Here is a 24249-nt window from a genome sequence, read left to right as displayed (position 1 = left end):
ATGCCATGTACTTACAGGTCTTAAGTGACTGCTGGGGAAGTTGAAGGCATCTGCAATTGCACATGCCATTTCATACTTGGTCATCTGTTCATTACCAGACCAGTGAAAGGTTCCCTTAATTGATGGGTCCTATGAATAAGGACACAAAAAATTCAAAATAGTTTCAAACTTTTGGGTTGAATGGAATGATAGATTTGACAAGAAAGCTAATTTATAAAAGATCCAAGAACTAAAATGCAACATTCATTTTCTGGAATACTTTCCACAATTATCTAAAAATCCAATTCCTATTACTCTTACCAGCTAAGCACACACACAAAATATTTTTCTAAAATTCATTCTGAAGAACTTTTTTGAAATAAAAACGTAAATGCCTCCAATTTTACATAATAATAACCCTGAAAATTAAGATATTTTCATGGAAATAGACTAAGTTAATGAATACTTTAAATTATTCTAAAAGGCTAAAACCAAATTTAATAAGCATTTTTTCAAGATAAGATAATTAAATATTCTTATTATAAATAATAATATACTACTCAAAAAAAAAATCAAAATACAGCCAGGTGTGGTGGTTCACACCTGTAATCCCAGAGGCTCAGGAGGCTGAGGTCTTAAGCAAATCAGTGAGATCCTGTCTCTCAATAATATACAAAATAGGGCTGGGATATGTCTCAGTGGTCAAGTGCCCCCAGTTCAATCCCTGGTAAGGGGGGGGGATCAAAATACACACATTATATATATATATATATATATATATATATATATATATATATATATATATATATATAACCATGCTATTAACAAAACTTTAAATCTGTCCCTAATTCTATAGACCTTCTATTTAGTGCCAACTTTCTCAAATATTTAAAATTAACTCTTATTCAAACAACAAAATACAAACTTTTTTTCTTTTGGCAGTACTGGGGACTAAATCAATGGGGTGCTTTATCACTGAGCTACATCCATAGTCTTTTATAAACAAAAATCATCACTGACCTCAAACTTGCGATATGCCTGCCTCAGCTTCCCAAGTCACAGGGATTACAGACATACACCACCATGCCCCATCAGTTATTCTCAATGTGGGTAAAATGACTAAATTCCTACTTAGATTCTTCTTTGGCACTACAATTTTCTGGGGGGGGGGGGGTACCAGGGATTGAACCAGGGGAACTTAACCATTGAGCTACACCCCCCAGCTGCCTTTTTAATTTTGAGATAGGTTGTTGTTAAGTTGCTTGGAGCCTTACTAAATTGCTGAGGCGGGCCTTGAACTTGCAATTCTCCTACCTCAGCTTCCCAAGTCACTAGGATTATAGGTGTGCACCACCTAGCCTGGCTGGTACTACATATATCTTAATCAACAAAACTTCTATGTCATCAGGTGATGCTGAGTGCAGTGGTGAACACCTGTAATCCCAGTGGTTCAGGAGGCTGAGGCAGGAGAATTGTGAGTTCAAAGCAAGCCTCAGAAATTTAGCAAGGCCCTAAAACAACTCGGCGGGATCCTGTTTCAAAATAAAATATTAAAAAAGCCGTCGATGTGGCTCAGAGATTAAGGACTCCTGGGTTCAGTTCCCAGTACCAAACAAACAAAAAAGACATTACTGGCTGGGGACATAGCTCAGTTGGTAGAGTGCCTGCCTTACATGCACAAGGCCCTGGGTTCGAAAAGATATTAGGTAAATAGTTTATTACCTAAACAATAACTACAAATTTTCTGTCACTCTGCAAAAAAAAAAAAGGAAAAAAGAAAAAAAAAAAGATGGGGTCTGTAAATATGTAAGAAATAAACAAACATGAGAATATTTTTATCCTTTATGAATATAGTGTATTACCTATAAACTATTTTTGTTTGGTCTCCTAGTTTCAAAAAGGCATTTTTAACTTTCACTGACTCTCCAAGTGTAGCTATGTAAGTTTAAGCATGGAAAAGACAAGTGAATCTTTATTAAGATGGAAGCTAGGAACCATTCCTGCCAAAGACTCACCAGCATTCTCTTTTCTGCCAGTTGTCGACACATAGTAGCCACATCTTTGACATGTGTGGGAAACCTCTGCTGCCAATGGTCCATGTTTGCTGACTTGTTGCTGAACTGCACTTTATCAAACATGACCGTCACAGCACTTTCTTCAAGCTTTTCAACTTCTCCATACAGAACAGGAATTCTCAAAACAGCAGCTCCTAGAGATTAATATAAACAGACGTTTTAAAACCTATTGTTTCCTAGGTTTTGATAAAAGAACAATATGTGGATTTAAGGAGTATCACAATAAAAAACTTGCCTTTTAACAAAAATATACCAAAATAACACAGCTCACCTGTTATCATGCCAACTTAATAAACATGATCTTGAATACGATAAACATCTTTTGTCACTTGGGATGTGTTTACATGTAACTTTAACATTATTATTATTTTTTTTTTTTAATCGGTACTAGGGTTTGAATCCAGAATGCTTTTACCACTGAGCTACATCCCCAGTCCTTTATTATATTTTATTCTGAGAGAAGTTTTGCTAAATTGCTGAGATTACAGGTTGTCTATCCCTACACCTGGCCCCCAATTTCTATATTATAATCATTAAAAATAAAACCTATAGGACAACAAATACAATAAATAATGCTGATTGGATGCCTGATTAAAAGAAAAAACAATAAAGAACACTTTATTCAAAGTAGAACATAGCAATTATAAAGATGAGCTAGGCATGATGGTGCACACTTATATTACCAGTGACTTGGGAGACTAAGGTAAGAAGATAACAAGATACAGGCCAGCCTCAACAATTTAGTGAAACCCTGCTCAAAAAAAGAAAAAAAAAAAGTGGAGAGGGGAGGGATGACTGGGGATGTAATTCATGTAGAATGTCCCAGGGTTCAATCCCCAGTACCTCAAAAGAAGGAAAAAAAAAAAACAGTTGCAAAGATGTATACGCATATATTGATAATGCGGGAAAAAGTCTAGAATGTACAAATCCTTTAGGATTTTTAAAAATCCTTGTTTTTTCTTTTTATTAACTATATTCTCTAATTTTTCTCCAATGATTTATATTCCTTGATTTAAAAACCCAAAACAAAACCATATCTCTCCTAAATAAAATTTCTGCAAAACTTTAATCAGGGGCTAAAGAGGAATGTCTTACCCAAGTTATTCTCCAGGACTGCCTTTTCTCCTTCTAATTTTGTTTTACCATACAAATTTAGGGGACTTGGTATGTCTTCCTCACTGTAAGGTGGATCTGTTCCATCAAATACATAATCTGAGCTAATATAAATGAGAAATGCTCCAATTGCAGCTACAAAAGAAAAAAAATGAATCTATTAAGTCTTCTACAAGACATTAGTCTTCAGTGGAATTTAGAACAGTGTGTTCTGTGCAATATTACAAATCTCTTATAACTCATCTACAAAACTTTAATCTTTAAAAACTCAGGGATGATTTAATATTTTATGAAGATTTTATGAAGTCATCATTACCTGCTTCCTTAGCTAAATTCCCAGACGCATCCACATTAAGCTGAGAAGCAGCATCTGGCTGATTCTCTACAACATCTGGTCTTCTCTCTGCTGCACAATGTACTATGACATGAGGCTGGAAGGTAAGCATTAATGTATTTTTAATCCAAAATGGAATAAATTAGAGGAATTACAGCTTTTCCAGAGTAAATTAATTCAGAGATAAATGTTCCTTAAATCAATATTTCTTCAACTAAGAATATATTGATCACTGTTAATCTTTATTTTTTATTTATTTTTTTTAAATATTTACTTTTTAGTTATAGGTATACACAATATCTTTATTTTTATTTTTACGTGGTGCTGAGGATCAAACCCAGTGACTCACACATGGTAGGCAAGCGCTCTACCTCTGGGCCACAACCCCAGCCCCACTGTTAATCTTTAATGTAGTCTTGTCACATTTCTTCATTCCCCCGAAGGTTCAAATTTCCTCAAATATATATAATAAGTCCGCCCAAAGAAAAATTTTGTAATCCTTAGAAAAAAATCAGAAAAAACTCTCCCAACTATGTAGAAATAGAATTTAAGTATCAAAATAAATTTTAATCTCCCGATTTGAATGGGAGACCTAATATTTAATATATTTATGACAAAGGGGAAGTATTATCAATTGCAAATTTAAATCAAAAATTTTTTGATCAATTGCTTAATGAAAATCAAGTATGCGCAAGTACATATTCCTAGTTGAGCATCCAGACTGCCACCTATAAAACAGATATTTTGGGAAGACCAAGAATTTCATAATCTAGTGGAAAAGACGAATGTAAAGAGAATTTCACTGATGTGACAGACATCAAGATAAAGGTCTATAAAAGGTCCTCTTAGACAAAAGGCACCTAGTTGCCAGAGGAGCTGAGCGATAGCTAAGATCTAAGACGATGACTGACAGAGGCAGTGTATCATATACCAAGTTTACTCCTTCTCAACAATCAATTAAGGAGACATAATCATTGAGTGCTTCCAAGACTGTAAGTACATAATCTGGAGTGCTTCTTAAAATGCAACATTCTGGACCCCAAGAGGGATGATTTCCTGAGTTACAATCTCAGGGAATGAGACCTGAGAACATGTTTTCAAAATGATTCTGATGTAGGTGTTTCAGATATATAGATAAACTATGTAATTTTTGAAAAATGTTTTAACTTAGAAGTCATTCACAAATATGAAGGATTTTATGAAAAGCTCAAGTTTTTGTCTTTGCCAACCTGTATCACCCTAAGCTTTTTAATGATTACATATACCTTTGTCATGCTACAATAAACAGTACTGAATATTGTGGGTGCTTTTAAATATATCATTTTCCCTCTCAACAAGCACATTTTCTATGTCATCTAGAAAATCCTTAATAATTCATGTGTGTATTTAAATAAACAGACAACCATACCTGAAATTCATGAATGATGTGATGAACTGCATTAGTATCCAACAGATTAACCTGTTCAAATTTTGGTCTTGCTCTTCTAAAACCACAACCAACAGCATGCCAATTATTCTGGTGAAATTCTTTGTATACAGCTCTGCCAAGGAGTCCAGTGGCACCAGTAATTAGAACCCGCCTACTCGGGATGTTTACTTCCTCCTAAAAAAGAGAAAATGTGATTATTCACTTTGAAAATAATTCCCTCAAAGAAATGAGTTGCCATATTCACTAAATACCTCAAGTCGACTGCTTTTTAACCTTCTGTCATATCTACAAGTCAATACAAAGAATAAAAATTCATCAAAATGCATCAACAACTTTATCACTTCAAAGTTTTAAAGGAAAAAAACATAAAATGATCATCTTATTTGATTTAGATTTCATGGTAACAAAGGCAGGTTTTACATTTGATTGATGATGCCCCCCTAATGAGTAATAAACAGAAACTTTATGTACAGTTTATAAAAATATACAAGTCTTAATCTTTTTTTATGGTCTGATTAAGTATTTAGATTATAACTGCCAATATGTTTATATAAGATGACATTTCTACTTTTCAGTTTTTAATCCCAAACTTTCCTTCAAACCTCAATTTATTTATCACATTTTGATGGTTCTGAGAATTAGCCAACATTTCAAAAGAGCTTATGTGAAAAAATAAATTGAGTCTTCACAACACAACATGTTTCCTAAATTTTACCGGATTGGAAAATGCTGAGTTAACTTTATATTTGCCTATATGAAATAGCTTCAGTAAACAGTGATGGAAAGAAATATTTTAAATTGACCTATGTTCCTAGATTTAAAAACAATTATACACAGACATTTATGAGAAACACTATTTAATAAAATGTAAATTCTGGATATCCAAGACAAAGTTTCAAAATTTCTCTCTTCTCAAGATTTCCTTCTTTGTTAACTAGACAAGTCTTAGATTTTGTGTACTATTCATATTTCCCATATTTCCATTTTCTGATGCCACATATAATATTTTACTACTACTATCCTCACAATAAGAATAAAGATGAGCAATCCGAAAATCCAAAATCCTTAGTTCCATGAGATCATTGGGGTAACCAAACTGCAGCCTTGAAACCTGGGAATGAAGGCAGACAGACATAGAATCAAGGTTAGATATCCACATTCAGAGAAATAAAACTAAATACCTATCTCCTACCAGTGACAAAAATCAATTAAAAATGGACTAAGTATTTACACGTGAGATGTAAATCTGTAAAACTTATACATGAAAATGTAGGGGAAATCTTTCAGGAGACTAAAACTGGCAAGAATTTTTTGAACAAAACACCCAAATCAAAGAAAACAAAAGCAAAACATAGAGAAATCAAACTACATCAAAATAACACCATTTTGCTCAGCAAATGAAATGATCAACAGAACAAGGAGACAATGCACACTATGGGAGAAAGCATTCCAAACTCTACAGAGGTGGATTCCAAAAATATACAAGAACTTGAAAACACCTCAGACCAAAGCAAAACAGAAACAAGCACACCAATGAAGAAATTAACGATGGACCTAAAATGACATTTCTTAAAAAAAAAAAAAGACATACAAATAGCTAACATGTGTATAAAAAAGACTTGACTTCACTAACAGAGAAATGCAAATCAAAGCCACACTGGTTTATTGTCTCAACCCAGCAGAATGGCTATTATCAAAAAGTCTAAAGGTAACAAGTGCTGGAGAAGATGTGGAAAAAAGGGAACCCTTATAAATTTTCCTCTATCATGGAAAAGAATACAGAAGGTTTTCAAAAAACTGAAAGCAGAGATACTATAAGATACAGCAATGCCACTACTAGGTAAACATCCAAAGGAAATGAAATCAATCATGTCAGAGAGACATTTACACTGCTATGTTCTTTGCAGCACTATTCACAATAGGTAAGAAATGGGAACAACTTAAGCGTTCAGCAATTATTGATGGATAAGGTAAATATTGCACACATACACAATGCAGTACTATTATGCTGTAAATAAAATGGAAGCCTGTTATTCATGGCAACTTGGGTGGAACTAGAGGTCATTATGCTAAGTGAAATAAGCCAGCAGAATAAAACAATTACCTCACAGTATTACTCATGTGGAATATGAAAAAGTGGATTTTGTAGAATTTGTGAAGAAAATGATGGTTATCAAAAAATAATAATGTTAAAGTCAAGGGTAAAATAGAAGGAGGGATCTTGGATAGAGGTTGATCAGTGGATACTCAGGAGTAGGAGGTCCTGGTGTTCTATTGTACAGAAGGCTGACTGATTATACATAATAAAAATGTACTGTATATTTCATGGAGGTAGGAGAAAGGAATTTGAATGTTCTTAAACCATAAAGAAATGATAAATGTTTGAGGAGCTAGATATGTTTAACTTGATTAAAAATTACACTATATGTATCCATATATCACAAAGAACAACAAAAAAATATATAATGTTTATGTTTTGTAACAGTACAGAATAAATAAAAAAACCTGGGAATGAAGGGAATTTGCTGTTTTAATATATAATTTCCTAATTATATAACATATGATGAGCATATTTTCACATGTCTACTTTTCTCTCTTTAATTTCATAAAATTTGCCAACAGAATTGCTATAGTTCAACAATAATAGATATTTGATTGACAATTACTCACCATGACATTAGTATCTCAGTGTTATTATTTATTAGAAAATGCTAACTAAAATCGCAATGAGATATCTCTACACCTCTACTTGAATAATCAAATTTAAAAAGACTCAATAATTAACAAATTTTGATGGAGCATTCCCTTGTATTGCCATACAAAATGGGATAGCCACTTATAAAACAGTTTGACAGTTTTGTATAAAATTAAAACTATCTTTCTCATGGCATCAGCAGTTTCACTCTGAAGTAATTATGAAAGTAAATTAAAGTATATGCACCCAGAGACAAGACCCAGATACTTACAATAGTAGTTTTTTATATTATATGAAAACTGGGCAAATAAATTTTGTATATCTATATAATACAAATCAACACTATAATTTAAATTTATTTCTGATTCATGAAATAGTTTTATAAATCTCAAAGATATATTTAAAAAGCCAAAACCTGAACACTATATCTTATATAACTTTATTTAATATGGTGTCAGGAATAAGTTTATTCATTGCTGGTATACAGAGCATATGAGGAGAAGACTGCTTATAGAAGTGCACAAAGGACTTTGCTGATGATGGAAATGTCCTGTATAATCACTGTGGCTGTAATTAAATAATTGCAAACTTTTAAGCTATCATAAAATTACAAGTTAGAAACTGTTTACATTAAAATGATACTTTAGTAAGACCTAAATTAAAATAAATAAGGAGGCAAGCCACCTAACTAAGGACATTTTTATAGTTTGGGTACAAATTGTACCCTAAAGATTCATATAGGAAGCCTTGGTCCTCAGGTGGTAGTATTGGTAGGTACTGTGGACCTTTATGAATCGAGACCTTTGGGTGGGTTCTAAGTACATTTTAAGTACACATTTAAAACAATTATGGGACCATGCTGATCCTCTTTCTCATTCTGCTTTGGTTTAAAATGTGAGTTTGGGGGGCTGGGGATGTGGCTGAAATGTTAGCACGGTTGCCTGGCATGTGTGCATGGCACTGGGTTCTATCCTCAGCACCACATACAAATAAAATAAAGATGTTGTGTCCACCAAAAACTGAAAAATAAATATTAAAAAATTCTCTCTCTCTCTCTCTCTCTCTCTCTCTCTCTCTCTCTCTCTCTTTTAAAAGAAATGTGAATTTTTCTCTGATCTTTATTAATGACCATTAGCATCAGCATCATGAGGTAATTTCATTAATCACTGACTATTTCGAGGAGGTCAGTACTTTGAGCCTCTGAATTTTGGGTTGAATAAGTGTTTTCTCTTTATGAAGTTAAGTATTTCAGTTATTTCATTATAGTGATGCAAACATGACCAATATATTCAGTTATTTCTAAGGGTTAATTATTTGCATTATTCTATATTTCATTCTTTGTCAAATGCCATGACATGAAATTATAACCATTATGGTATGTCCAAGAAAGATCTAATTCTTCAAGGCACTAACAGGAAGGTGATCCTTTCCATTAATGAGACTCTGTTCTATAAGTAACAGATCAGAATATTCATTCCAGTCTGGTGCCACAGACAGATTGTCTTATTTTGACACTTTATATATACCTGATTCTAGAATTCAATTTTAGTTTTATTTGGGGATATACATTTTATCTTGTCTTGTTACACCTTCAAGCACCACAGAATATTCTATTCCTTTATTAATTGTCTGAAACATGGCTTTAGTCACTGTTTCCACCTCCATATATCTAGGATTTAGGGATTCTGTGTCCTGTCCTTAAAATCCTTTTATTCTATGAAAGATCCACCCACCAAAGCTTATCATTTGTTGAATATACAAAAACAGAGAACTTCCAATAAAAGTTATTGGTATATAATAAATTCTTCATGTATGTGTCTGTGTGGTGTATGTGTGTATTAGAAACACTACATTTCAGAAATGACTTATTGTTTTGGTATTTGATGAAAGGCTATCCAAATTACATGAAAACATGAATTATTTCAGGATAAATTTTACAGTTTAACAAGGAAATAAAATATGCTGTGGTAAATTTTTAGATGGTGAGTTAAAAAAAAAACTCTTGCCTTTTTAATTCATGAATGATCTCTCTCTCTTACTTTTTCTGCCCTTCATTGCAAAATGAAAGAAAGACAAGTATTAAAAACAAAATGGTACAACTGGAAAATTTTGACTATGTAAAACGGAAGATAGAGCCAAAATGGAATGTCTTTAAAATGGTAGAGCCAGAGAGGCATTGTGTTGAACTTCATACAAAATGTCATCATTTTTTTCTCACCTTCTCATAATAAGTTTTGTTGACTTTCTAAAGGGGACAAAATCATCCTGGTTTTTGGATGAAAATTTAGCAGGACTGTCAGAAAGATCAAATTTTTCTCAAGTATTATTCTTTGTCACAAAACTCAGAAGTACCAGATCCCCTGAGGCAGATGTAAACAGCCTGCCACTTTTGGACTCTGTCTGCTCCACTGCTATGTGATGCACCATCTCTTGGGAAACAGACCTGCTTCACTGACTTCTCAAATATTAACTTTGTACCACTAAATACTAGGTTAGAAAAAGTCAAGGTGAAATGATTCCTCACAATTTAGAATGGATATTTTAGACTTGGGATTCTTTAACATTCTTAGTCATCAATAAAGATCCATTAATTAATTAAAAACAAAAATATTATAAATCAATATGAATAAAACAATGAATTTTATACCATTAAAGCAATCATTGGCATCAAATAGTTAACACGTAAGAGAGAGATGAGATAAAAAGTGTTTTATTCTCAACTAAATTATGATGGTGAAACAAATCCATGATTATTTCATTATTACAAAAATATAAAATAATTAGTAAAGTTTTCAATATTTCTATTTGAGAATAATATTGCCTCAGTAAATTATCAAAAGCAAGGGTAAAACAGGAAAGAAAATTAGCATATATAAATATAGGTCCCAATAGATATACCTCACGGCACACACTACAGAATAATATTTAACTTTATTATAAGCTTTTAGACAATAAGTATCTCAATAACTGAGGAGTAGTAAATAAAACTTTTACAGGGAAATACAGGTGTTTTGCACACACACACATAAATACAGTACACAAAACCATAGCCATAGGCACAAAGTCCTGGCTTCATTCAAATGTCAAGTCATGGAGATATTTATTAAACAATTGCCATCTCATTTCATCCTCAAAGCCATATATCAGTGTATGTGCTCTTTCACTTATTTAATAAATTGAGGGCACCAAGAATCATTGATTTAAATAGCTTACACAATCTTGTAAGTGAAAAGGTTGTATTTAAAACCAGATGTGACTTTATCCATGGTTCATCATATCATAGTTACCCTGATGCCACCTTACTGCTGCTTTCTGAGAGAAAAGATATAAAAGTGAAAAACTACAAAAGAAACACAAAATACACTGATGCACAATAATGTGGCTAACAAAGCATTTCAGAGTTTCACCAGATTGAACTTCCCTAAAAAGTCTTATTTTTAAGAAGTCAATAAAGTTAAGAAAAAAATTTCTCTGTATATTCTTCATATTATTTATAAAGAAATTTAAAATAGTAATGTGGATCCAGCAATACCACTAAAGTTCATATACAAAAAAAATGAAATCAGTAGATAAAATAAGTATCAGCTCTGCCATAATTGTTTCACCATTATTCACAATATCCAAGTGATAGATTCAAAAGTATCTATGAACAGATGAATGAATCCAGAAACAGAGAATACACAGGGATACGCAATGAAATACTACTCAGTCTTTAAAAAACAAAGAAATCCTGGCATTTACAATAACATGGATGAACCTAAAGATCAGCATGTTACATGAAATAAGCCAGGGACAGAAAGAGAAGCACCACAGGATCTTATTTACATGTACAATCTCAAAAGTTAAACATCATAGAAATACAGAGTAGGATTGCAGCTACAAGGGTCTGACAGAATTGGGGAAGATTGAAGATTTTGGTTAAATACTACAAAAACTTTTTTTTTTAATACAGAGAAATAATTTCCAGAGATATATTATATAACATGACAACTGTAATTTATATCAACATATTATTCTTGAAAATCTCTAAAGACTAGAATGTGTATGTGGTGTGAGACACTAAAACCAGGGTCTCAGACAGGCAAAGCACACAGACTTACCATTGAGTTACACAACCAGCTTCTAAATAGTAGATTTTTAAGTGCTCTCACCAACAAAAAGAGGTGAGTAGGTGAGATAATATGTATGTCAAATATTTCAATTTAGCCATTATACAATGTATACATATTTCAAAGCATCATGTTTTGCCATGTATCTGTGTTTTATCTATTAAGAAAACAATGACTTTAAAGATAATGAAACAATGTTGAACAATCAGATCTCTAAAATAAGTATCTGAGTGAATGAATTAAAAACTAAGGTAGTCGTGTTCAAATTGGTTTAGGCTCAACTGTCAAAGCAATCAAATTTACACAATTTTTCCAATCTTCTTTTTATGACATCTCTAAATAATTTCATATAGATTATTACATGACTAAAATTATCTTAACAAATTTTATGTGGGAAAAAGTTTTCAATTTTAATGAGGCATGCCTAGTTTTACAATTATTGCACCATATGATACAGTATTTAACTGTGTCAGAAATGACCAAAATGGAAGCTGGGTGTGGTCAAGCACATCTGTGATCCCAGCTACTCAGGAGGATCACAATTTTGAGACCAGCCTTGGCAATTTATCTGGACCCTGTCTCAAAATAAAAATGGTTGAGGATTTAGATATCCCTAGTAAAATAACACCAATAAATTTAAATATCCCTAGTAAAAATAACACCAATAAATAAAACTAAACAAAACAAAAAACATAAATAAAAACAAACCAAAAAACCCTGCCAAGTATCTTTTATATTTTAAAGCAGCTGTACCAGTTTTCATTCCTACAGCAATGCATGAGAGTCTCTGTCTTCAAGCATTCTCATCAGTACTTGGTAAGAAAAATATTTTATGTACTTTTTATAGTGTATAGCAGTGCTTTATGCTGTTTATTTATGTAAGTTACTATTTTTTTTGAGAAATTTAAGGTTTACTCAGAAGTTGAATGGAAAGTAGAGTTTCCATATGCCCTGAGACATGCAACCACCAAACCACCTTGGTTTCTCCTAATATTGACATCTTGCATTATTGATGTGCCTTCTTTAGGATCAACAAGTGAATCTTGAAACATTCTTATTAATGAAAGTCTATGTGAGTTTTTACTCAGTCTTGTATCTGTGATGAGTTTTTTTTTAAGAGAGAGTGAGAGAGGAGAGAGAGAGAGAGAGAGAGAGAGAGAGAGAGAGAGAGAGAGAGAGAGAGAATTTTTAATATTTATTTTTAGTTCTCGGCGGACACAACATCTTTGTTGGTATGTGGTGCTGAGGATCGAACCTGGGCCGCACGCATGCCAGGCGAGCGCGCTACCACTTGAGCCACATCCCCAGCCCTGTGATGAGTTTTGACAAGTATATAATGACATGTATATACCCACTATTGTAGAAGCATATCAAATAATTTCATTGATTCAAATGTTTTCTTATTCTGATTTATAATTTTGGTTATTGTGCTTTGTTTGCTAGTAGTCCCCTTCCCCAGGTGAAAACACTTGAGTCTGGATTTCTTAAATGCTAAATATTTCTTAATATATTATTTTTAAAATTAATTTATTTATTATAATTTGTTAAACATGTCAGAAGAATATATTTCAATTCATAGTATAAATATAGAGCACAATTTTTCATGTACCTGGCTCTTCATAAAGTAGAGTCACACCTTTTGTGTCTTCATACATGTACTTAGGGTAATGACTTCCATCTCATTCCACCATCTTTCCTACCCCCATATTCCCTCTCCTCCCCTCCCCTTTGCTCTATCTAGAGTTTGTCTAATTTTCTCATGGTCCATTATGAACTAGTATCCTTATATCAGAGAAAATATTTAGCCTTTCGTATTTTTTGATATTGGGTTACTTCACTTATTCTCCAACTTCATTCATTTACCTGCAAATGTCAGGATTTTATTCTCTTCTCATGCTGAGTAATATTCCACTGTGTATATATATCCCACAGTTTCTTTATTCATTCATCTATTGAAGTGTATCTAGGTTGGTTCCACAATTTAGCTATTGTGAATTGTACTGCTATAAATATTAATGTGGCTGTGTCACTGTAGTATGCTGGTGTTAAGACCTTTGGGTATAACCCAAGGAGTTGCATAGCTGGGGCAAATGGTGGTTTCATTCCAAGTCTTCCAAGGAATCTCCATACAGCTTTCCATATTGGTTGCACCAATTTGCAGATCTGCAAGGGAATTTGACTCAGTGTTGCATTGTTGGTCTGTTTCTAAGACTCAGAACTTTCTAGACATTTGTTTAATAGCATATCACAATGCTTATTTGCTTAATTCATGGATAGCTTTGGTTATCTGTGAGGTAAGGATTGTCTTTATGGTTTCAAAGACTTTATCACAAGGTTATTAGTTTCAGAAATTCTCTGGGTAAGAATTCTTCCAGAAAACCCTGTGTGAATCACATTTACAGAAAGCTGGTTTCCAGGCAAATGATAAAATGCCAAACATTACACAAAGTTTTCCCCAGCTTCAGTTTCCTCAAAGAAGTTCCTAATTAAGTTTATTTCGAGTGCATGTATTTTTTACATGAAAATCTTTTTTATTTTTTATCTGACTGAGGGTGGAACAAGAATGTTAAGCAGATTGACATATTTTTGTTTGTAGATATATATTTCTAAATAGTGCCCATTACATGGAAGTTTCTCACTCCTTCCCTTGATGTTTCTCACATACCTCATGCATTTAGTGGGCACATTGATTATTATCAATGGAACAGTTGGGTGTAGTAGCATTTTCTACTTCACTTCTCAACCACTTCTAATATGACCTTTTAACAAATTATTTCATTAAAATAATTCCCCCAATAAAAGTCTACAAAAAATCTAGAAAACAGTACAATGAATAACTTTCTATTTTTTACTGATATTCCTCAATTATTAAAATTTTTCTCTTTAGCCTTATTTCTGGTGAAACAAATTTTCTGTACTAATATTTTCTTTATGACACTTTGTTTGTTTGAACTGGCTTGACTTTAGTATGATAGTTTGTCTTGCTTTGTTTCTGAATAAATTATGTCTTTAAAATAATAATTATTATTTTTTATTTCAAAAACTTGATAACAATTTTTTTAATCAGAAAAAAATACTTATTTTGAAACTGTCTGTTAGGTTTAATTTTGAATTTTATTTTTTAAAAATTTATATCTTTGAACAACTCATCTTCAAACATCCTTTTGTCTTTTACTGACCCTGTTGGTATAGATATTATGCTCAATTCCACTGTCAATACATCTTCTTTAACCAGATGCATTATCTTCTTGAAAGTTCTAAAGTACTACTTAGCATTTTTGCTGAGATCTGATACATCCATGTATTGATTTTAAAGTCATTAATTCTGCAAATTCATGCACAAAAATATAAGAATTTATGGAGGATAAAAGATATGACAGAGTAATTAAAACTTTGGCAGCTTTGTAATCTGGGCTTCAACTAAGCTTCTAACTATCCTAATAATCACACAAGCATATTAAACCTCCACTGGCATTTCAGCCCAGGATCAGCCAGTTCATCAGAAGCAGACAATGCAGGGCTTTCTGCCTCTTCCTTGGAGACTGTCAAAAGAAGCATGGATTCTATCCCAATTAAAATTTTTATAGAGCCTACATTTCTATCAATCAGGTTTTATTTAAGTATTTATTTTTTGCACAGGGGAAATATCTCTGCATTTATTTTATTTCTATTTGCAGCATCACAGTGTCACCAGAGAGCTTGACATCATTGGGAGAAAAACACTGTTTCCAACCACTAAAATGAATACCATTGATCTTAGAAAAACACACTTGGCAGATATTTCCAACTATAATTTTTCCTTTTCTTTTTTTGACAATTGTTTTACTGATTTTTATTTAATTAGTTATACATGACTGTAGAATGCATTTATGCACTTTGATATATAATACATAGATGGGATATAATTTCTCATTTTTATGACTGTACATGTTGCAGAATCATATTGGTCTTGTAGTCCCATATATACATAATGTAATAGTGTCTGTTTCATTCAATTATCCTTCCAATCCCCACATCCCCTTCTTTCTCCTCCCATAACTTCTCTCTACCTAATCTAAGGTAACACTATTATTCTCTAGTGCCTCCCACCTTATTGTGAATTAGCATCTGCATATTAGAGAAAACATTTGACCTTTGGTTTTCTGGGATTGGCTTATTTTGCTTAGCATAATATTTTGCAACTCCATACATTTACTGGCAAATGCCATAATTTCATTGTTCTTTGAAGTGGAGTAATATTCCATTGAGTATATATACCACATGTTCTTTATCCATTCATCTATGAAGGACACCTAGGTTGGTTCCATAGTTTAGCTACTGTGAATTGAGCTGCTATAAACATTGACTTGACTGCATTACTGTAATATGCTGATTTTAAGTTCTTTGGATATAAACTGAGGTACGTAATTTCTCCTTTACTTACTTGAAATATTGGCATGTGTTCTTTTATGGTGCTACATATTTTGAGGCTTAAAATCATTTGTTTTTTCATATTTCTCTTTATTTGTTATAATATTGCAATAGGAGTGTGGACATTAACAGTCTATAAAGAAGATTTTCTAAAAAATTTTCATTCTTTCTGAATTCGGATGCTATTATAGCATACCTATGTGAAGCTATTAAAACTCATGCATTATTTCATTTTATTTATGGATAATATTGTCTGTACCATAAAATGCTTATATGGTGAATATACACTGTGAAGATAAAAATAAATTCATTGTAAGCTTAAATATGAGTAGAATAATTTTAGAAACCTACTATGGTTTATCTATGGTTTTTATATGTCACTCAAAGGCTTGTTTACTAGACCTTGGACTCAGTCTGAAGATATAGAGTCAGTGGTTTCTTTAAGAGGTGGAATTTAGTTCAAAGTCACTAGACCATTGAAAGTACTTCATTTATAAGGTATAGATGCTGTACTACTAGGATCCTGGTTAATTCTTATGAGATGATTATTGTAGAAAAACAAGCCTGGCCCTCCTCTCTCTCTCTCTCTCTCTCTCTCTCTCTCTCTCTCTCTCTCTCTCTCTCTCTCTCTGTCTTTCTATAACCTGTCCCTCTCACACACATTTGGGCCATGGTGATGCTAAGATTATCCACTATACCCTAAGATGTGAGTGCCATGCCTCTGAAATTCTAGAAAAGTGAGCTTAATAAGTATCTTCTCTTTATACTTAAGTCACTCAAAGTTATTATAGTACAGCAAATGACAACCATTTATTTATATATTTATTTAAGTAACATAGCTATACAAAAGTCTTGAAAAGTTGATTTGGGGCCAAGTAACTGAAGTCTAGCTATTGAAGTATAGAAGAAAGGAATATACTTCAATTTCTAGGTTTGACTCTTAAGCTTTCCAACATATGATCCTCTTCTTCCTATTACATCACAAATCTGAAGGCACTACCAAAAATAGTAACTTCAATCATGGGAAAGCCATACAAGCAGAAAAGTATAATTCTAACAGCTTGAAATGAACTCTGGTGGTGGAAAATTAATTGTTATTATACCTTAACAACATATTTGCACTATTTGTTTCAGCATGCCTAATATAATGACAAATTGCCAGAAGAAGAAAGTGGGAAGTTTAAGAGGAGAGATAGCTGATTTGAAGGCACCTCAGAAAGTGTTGACTATGTAATAATTTATATTCTCCAATTCAGTGAGGGTGGCGGCGCTGTCCCATGCCACACTACAACATCAGAAATTAAATCCAATGCATTTTTTCATATGGATATTTTTATAGCTACTGTCTATCCACAAGTTTGGTGGTTCCCTATGACTTATGATAATGCTTCTTTGTGCTTTGTGGCAACTGCTGTCCTCAAGAATGTTAAATTTGCTCTATAAGCAAACCATGATTTACTAAGAGGAAACAACTTGAAACAATAAGTATTAGATTCCCAATTTTTGTAATCTGATTTAGAGAAACCTAAGAAACAATTCCTTATTTCAGATGCCATAAGCCATGTGAGAGGTAGAACTTCTAACAAGATCTGTGAAGAATCTGATATTTTATATAACATGTTTAGTTTAAATTTATGTAGTGCATCTCAAAGGTATTAAGTCAGCAAAAAGAAGGAGGTATATAATTGAATTTCTATAGAACAATGGCTCAAATACATTAGGATTCCTTGCTAAATCTAATTTTTTTATATGTGAATATAAAAAATAAATAAATAGTTCAGAAACTATTTTATATTTTGACATGTTCATTGACATGTCCTGAGTTCCTTTCAATGAAGAGAGACTGACCCTTTAACCCACTACATTCTAGTTTTCAAAAACAAAAGAAAACAAACAAATTTTAGAAGCGATTATAACCAATATGTTATGACAAATCAGGTGATACACCCTTGAAGACTGCACACAGGAAATTGGTATGTTTAGTTTTGAGGAAGAGCTGCTCCTTAAGCACAGATGTTACAGCTCACACAAGGGAAGCATGCTAGGCATACACAGCCGCTCTCTCAGTGGGGATGGGCCACCTCAATTTTTGGAAACTGATTTTCTTTGCCAAACCTAGGATGTATTATACTCACTGCCTAATTTTCTTTGCAGCATCTAATTTTCTTGCCCTCAATAAGAATAGACCCATTTTCTTGGGTAGAAGAGTATTTATATCAACCCTAGGTCCACATATTTGAAATAAACATTCTTTTTATTGGATAGACATAGTCCAGATTGAGCTTCTCACAGGATTACCCCCTTGTTCCAAAAATCATTCATTCAATGTAAGTCCAAGTCCCTGGATGATCCATAAGACATAGTCTTTTTTTTTTTTTTAATCTTGTGTAAAGATAAAAAAAAAAATTAAAAGGGGCATATAAGTCAACTGGCAATCATAAGACACAAATCTGGACCTATTGGTGGACAACTTAGTTTTCACTTTGAGAATGCCTTGAAATGAAGCAAATTCAGTTGGAAATGATATAGAGCTAGAAAAAATAAGATTCTTGATGATGGTACTCAAACATCTGAACCCAGTTCTAGTAAAGTTTTAGTTTTCTGTTGTTTCATTGGTGGGTGTGTGTTTATGTGTGTGTTAGTATCAATACATTTGTGTCTTTTGTTTAAGTCAGTTTGAGGTTAATATTGTAGTCTGATTTTCTATGAAAATCTGAAACTTGATTGTCTGTTGTAGTTTTGTTTTATCTTTTGACTAAAGAAGGAGAGTACAACAGTATGGTTAAGCTCTGGTCCATACAGAAGCACTAACACGAACTATGTCATCAACCTTACCCAATATAAGCAGAAAACTGAATGTGCAAACAGAATTGTTTTGGAAGCAAGAATCAGAGGTGATGCTTGGAGTGGTGGGATGCAGGCAACCTGGGTTTGGTGCAACTTTGTCCTTCTTTGGCCACAACACTTCTATGTACTACAAAATATATTTAATTTACCATCTGGATTCACCTTCGTACCCGCATATGCACTTGCTGTTATTTCTTCCTTCTTTTAATTCCTCTAGTCAAGGGTACCTCTACTGGTATCTGATATAAGAAGATAAGTGACCCTAGATTTCTGTGACTATGTTTTTAGAATTTATATCATGACATCTTCTGCCCAGTGTTTACCTTCTACTTTCACCAGTTTATAAACCATCAATTCAGCTACGCTTATTACACAAAAAATAACAAAAAGTATTGCATGAATATTAAATATTTTTTTCTGGAATTAAAAAGAAAATTTGTCAGTTTACATTTTAATGAGAAATAATGAGAGAGAGAGTGAGAGAGAGAGAGAGAGAGAGAGAGAGAGAGAGAGAGAGAGAATCCTGAGTTTTCTTTGAAGTTCACAACTTCTCTAAAATTGTATATTGATTGCGGGGTTAAAAAGCAAAGTTTACTTTTTTAAAGTTCAGAAAATGCTGTATAAAACTGATAATAAAATCCTATACATCTTTTTGAAAACTTTCATGTAACATAATATAATTATTTCAAGACCAGTCTCTGAAATTTCTAAACAAATGATTACTGTGATCTACTTCCTTTAAAATATTATATTCTACATCACATTATGTGAAATATTTATGGGCTTATTCATTATCTCTTCCTATAGGACTATAAATTTCCAGGAAATTGATCCTTTTATAAATTATATTTCACAACAATACATGTGAAAAGTCATTTTAATTGTCCACTAAGCATTGAGGACATAAAAAATTCTTAATATGGACATACCTTATGATTAGAATAAATTTTTTAATATTTATTTTTCTGTGATATTAACTGCCTAAACTATTGATTTCACAGTTTTCCATTTTGGTTCATATTAGTCTCAAAACAATTCCTGATTAAAAAACAGTAACAACAGAGATGTTCAACTGGGTACAAATAGTAAAATGTTTTGTTGTTTGGGAATTCACTGAAGATAAGTGCAGTCTCTGGGGATGCTCAACGTGATCCAATGCTGCAGACTTCTGCCCAAAGAGCCTTATTGCAGTAACAATCCTGCCCAAATGGTCTCTGCTTTCATTTATTCCTAAAAACACTGATAAAAATGCCCCTCTTATAAACTTCCATTTTTACCCCATATACAGATTGCAGAATCATTCATAACCCACTTGAATCAAATGTATGAAATATGATATGTCAAGAGCTTTGTAATGTTTTGAACAACCAATAATTTAAAAAATGCCCCTCTTAATATTACTCATAAATGTGAATAGTGCATATTAGAAACTTTGACTTTAAAACAAATGATACTTTCAAAGCAGCAAATTCTGAAAAATATTAATAAATTGTTAAAATAAAAATGTATTCTGCACATGTATTTTTTTAATGTTCTATTTTATAATGGACAAACCTATTCACATATGTACATCCTGTTATAATATTCATTATACTTCTTTTATAATCATAATTTTAATGTTGTAATTACCAGCAAAAGGATTTTTTTTGTACCAGGGATTAAACCCAGTTGTACTAACCACTGAGCACCATCCCTAACCCATATATTTTGAGACAGGGTCTCACTAAGTTGTTTAGGACCTCACAAAGTTGCTGGCTTTGAACATTTGATCCTCCTGCCCCAGGGTCCTGGGCCACTATGATTACAGGCATGCACCACCCAACCCAGCCAGGAGAAGGATCTTTATGAATTTGTGCAGATGGGATAACTTTGATAAACTTTGGTGTGAAAGAGAAGTCTTACATTACTTGTGCTTCCTGGAGAAGCTACTCTTGGTTTAGCAGAAATAAAAACCCAAGATTGAAAAATAAAGCATTCCTTTGAGTACTTGCATAAAGAATATAGGGTCCAGAAAACAGGGAAATGGAATAGAAAAATGGAAAGAAAATTAGTTGGGGCATCTTTACCTTTACACACTAGTGTGGCACATGCTGAGTCCACTGTATTTCTTTCCTTATAAAGAAAACAATATGTGAAAAAATGAAGCCTTTATTTTACATTCTTCAAAATATGTGGCTCTGCATAGCAATTGAACTTTAGAAATTTTAATGTAAGAAAAATTTGTATATCTCATTCTGAGAATGAATGCCACTTTTGATCACATCTTAAACCCCTTCGATATTGAGTAGAACCTCTGAATATGACAGATGTCATTCTTGTGACTGTGGCACATTGTGTGACAAAGAGATTTTTGGGGTGGGTTCCATGTGATCGCATGAGCCCTTTGCAGACTGTGACCTCCAGATGATGATAGAGGAGGAGTCAAGGAGATTTAAAGGCTAAGAATGACTCACAGTGCCACTGCTGACTTTGAAAATGCATGTGGCATTACATTGACCTTAACATTTCCACTTCTTGACTGTGGGCCTCTGATTTACCCTTTGTTAGAGCACATATTTTAGAATTTGTAATTATAAAATCTGCCTTTGCCTCATTTAGATGTGAATCCTTTGTGAAACTAGAATCATTGAGATGTAATCATGAAAATCATCACATTGAGATGTAATTATCCAAAGAGATGAGAAAGCATCTTTTCCCCCCAAGTCTTGGAAGGCAGGATAGAAGCCCAACTTCAAGGAACAACAATCAGCACACTTGATGGCCAGATCCTACTGGCCAACCCTTCTCCTGACATCTACCACTATTCCATTAGCTCAACCCACCAATGAAAATCTTCCTAATTATTTTTTTTTCTGGAGAATTAAATTTAATTTCTCACCTCTGTGACAATAATGGCTTTCCCCTATCCCAATAGTCTTGAATGAATTCTTCCTTTAATGTTTAACTGATCTGATGCAACTTTTCTTTTATAGAATACAAGAACTAGACAATGACATCTAGGAGCTGATAGGAATGAATGAGGGCAATAACAGTTAAAAAGTGAGCTCAACTTTTTAGCCTCGAGAAATAAACTACACCAACATTCCCAAAGAGGCTGAAAGTAGATTCTTCATCAGAGTCTTCTTCTAAGAGCTCACCTTGATTTGGCCTGGTGAGAACAATTAAACACACACCTGGGCATCCAACCTACAAAACTTATTAAAGCCACTGAATTTCTGGGAATTTGCTATAAAGCAATAGAAAATGAATACATTTCATTTGAATCACAGATAATTTAAATTTCCCAGCTTAAATATGCAGAATGAAATAAAGATTGAAGACTTTTGGAATGCAATTTAAATAATTTGGTCTGTTTGTAGCTACATTAAATGGCACAACTGAGGATTGTTTAGGCTTTATTTTTACATAATTCAGGTACTTCAATGTTAAAAAAAACGGTCTTAAATTTTGATCAACTTTTTAAGATAACTTGTACATACAAGTCAGTTTATTGATCACTATATGCAATAAACATATATAATAAACATAATAAAGATCAACAATAAAATAGATTATAGTAAAAAATAAAACATCACATGTATTTTAAAGCTTTCCCATATTGTTAGATATGCATGCTGGTAAGATTAGTTATTGACATGGCTTAAAATGGGCAAATGTTTAGGTGTTAACTTTCATTTAAAAAGGAAATATTTTTAAGAATACTTGAAATATGTTAGGATAATCTGATATAGATTAATTAAGGAAACATAAAAAAATTAATCAATTTTGAAAATTCTCCAAAAAACTCCAAAATATACATGTAATGGATGATGTACTGTAAATCATACAGTATTTATATATTGAAAATGAAGCCTTTCAGCTGCTCATTTCTGGGTTACATTTGTAAAGAAAAAAAAAGCCATTCATCAGCTAGAGTCATTCTTATGCTTAGCATGTCTCTTGATCTAAAAATGAATGTAATTCATTAGGCCATCAACTAGAGTACATCAACAAAATGATGTTTATCATAACTACATTTAAAGTTGAAATTTTATGACTGCATTCATGCAATGCAGAGCACAATCATACAAATTATTTACTGAATCATAACCTAGCTCATATTTCCAAGAAGGCAACATGTTTTTTTTTTTCCTCTGAGTATTATTATATAATTAATTCTGGGAACAATGCATTTTAAAGTGTGTTATACATTTTATTACACCAAAGACAGCTGAAGTACTGAGTCTCACCACACTTTACACACTAGTCCAGTGTTAGTGCTGCTTTGTAGAAGCCATTATTCAATCATACCAACTGCCCACTTGCTGCATAATCAGACTTTGGTCTTTGAGTTTTTCACTGATTGACATGAGACCTGGAACTGAGAAATGTTTCCAAGTCCTCTTTCTAGCTTTCATTTATTCCATCATTGAAACTTCTTAGAATATGGAGTTTCCAATCGGTTCTTAAACCTTTTGTAAAGGCTTCAATCTTACTTTCAGTATTGGTGAAAGCTTTGTCCTTAGCTTCAAAACAGAGCTCTCTTAGTGAAAGACCTTGGTACAGCCTTTGATAGAGCCACTTCTTATGTTCAACAGCCTCCTTTTTTATTTCTGATATCAAAACTATTGACAAATTGATGAAAGCATGGAATATATCTTATTCTAACTAAATAAATAAATCTTTAAAAATTTCACAAATGGTGTCTATGATTAAAATAAGTTTCCATTTCATTTTGTACTGATCTAATTCAATGCTGATTGAATTCCAGTCATTTTAATAAGTAATATCTTGTGATTATTTTTATTGACCTACTGTTTCTTAAGCATCACTGAACTCAGAGCACTATAACAAGCTCTTACAGAGACCAACTGTGTGCCCAGAGAAAACAGCACCTCAACAAAATGCATTTGTGGATTGGTATTGGTTAATGCCTACCAAGAAAAAAAGCTAAGTTGCATTATGTAGGGTTTAAGATGACAATGAAGATCTAGCTAGAGAAAATAAAAAGAGGAAAAGTATGCTGAAATATAGAGAATCATTTTAGGAAGTTGGCTATACATTGAATGATTTAAAATGATATGATCAGAAAATTACTTGACTATGACTACACAACAAAAATCACCAGTTATTATTGTAATTAATTAACCCTGGAGAATTTCTTCCAGGCCATTTATTCTGACTGTGAGGTAAAAGAAGCAACTCAGACAGTTCCTTTTAATTTTCATTAAAAATCAGTTTTTGTTCATAAATCAAGATGTCCATCTCACCATGATTGC

General features: G+C 32.7%; 1 protein-coding gene across 1 annotated transcript in view; it reads right to left on the bottom strand.

Annotated features, from left to right (window-relative positions):
• Positions 1-15: 15 nt before the first annotated feature.
• The window catches only part of LOC308640235 (methionine adenosyltransferase 2 subunit beta-like), a gene marked incomplete at both ends in the record, with an annotated part of 41471 nt that continues 17237 nt past the window's right edge, over positions 16-24249 (bottom strand). The window contains 6 exons of the mRNA XM_081312204.1: positions 16-129; positions 1995-2188; positions 3150-3302; positions 3484-3598; positions 4910-5104; positions 5182-5215. Of these exons, the coding sequence (XP_081168330.1) occupies positions 16-129; positions 1995-2188; positions 3150-3302; positions 3484-3598; positions 4910-5104; positions 5182-5215 (805 nt within the window). The remainder of the gene's footprint in view (positions 130-1994; positions 2189-3149; positions 3303-3483; positions 3599-4909; positions 5105-5181; positions 5216-24249) is intronic.

This window comes from Spermophilus citellus, assembly GCF_964194105.1.
Source record: "Spermophilus citellus genome assembly, contig: SCAFFOLD_614, whole genome shotgun sequence".
Classification (NCBI taxonomy): Eukaryota; Metazoa; Chordata; class Mammalia; order Rodentia; family Sciuridae; genus Spermophilus; species Spermophilus citellus.
The sequence above is the reverse complement of the archived record's forward strand: the minus strand, read 5'-3'. Positions and strand labels throughout refer to the sequence as shown.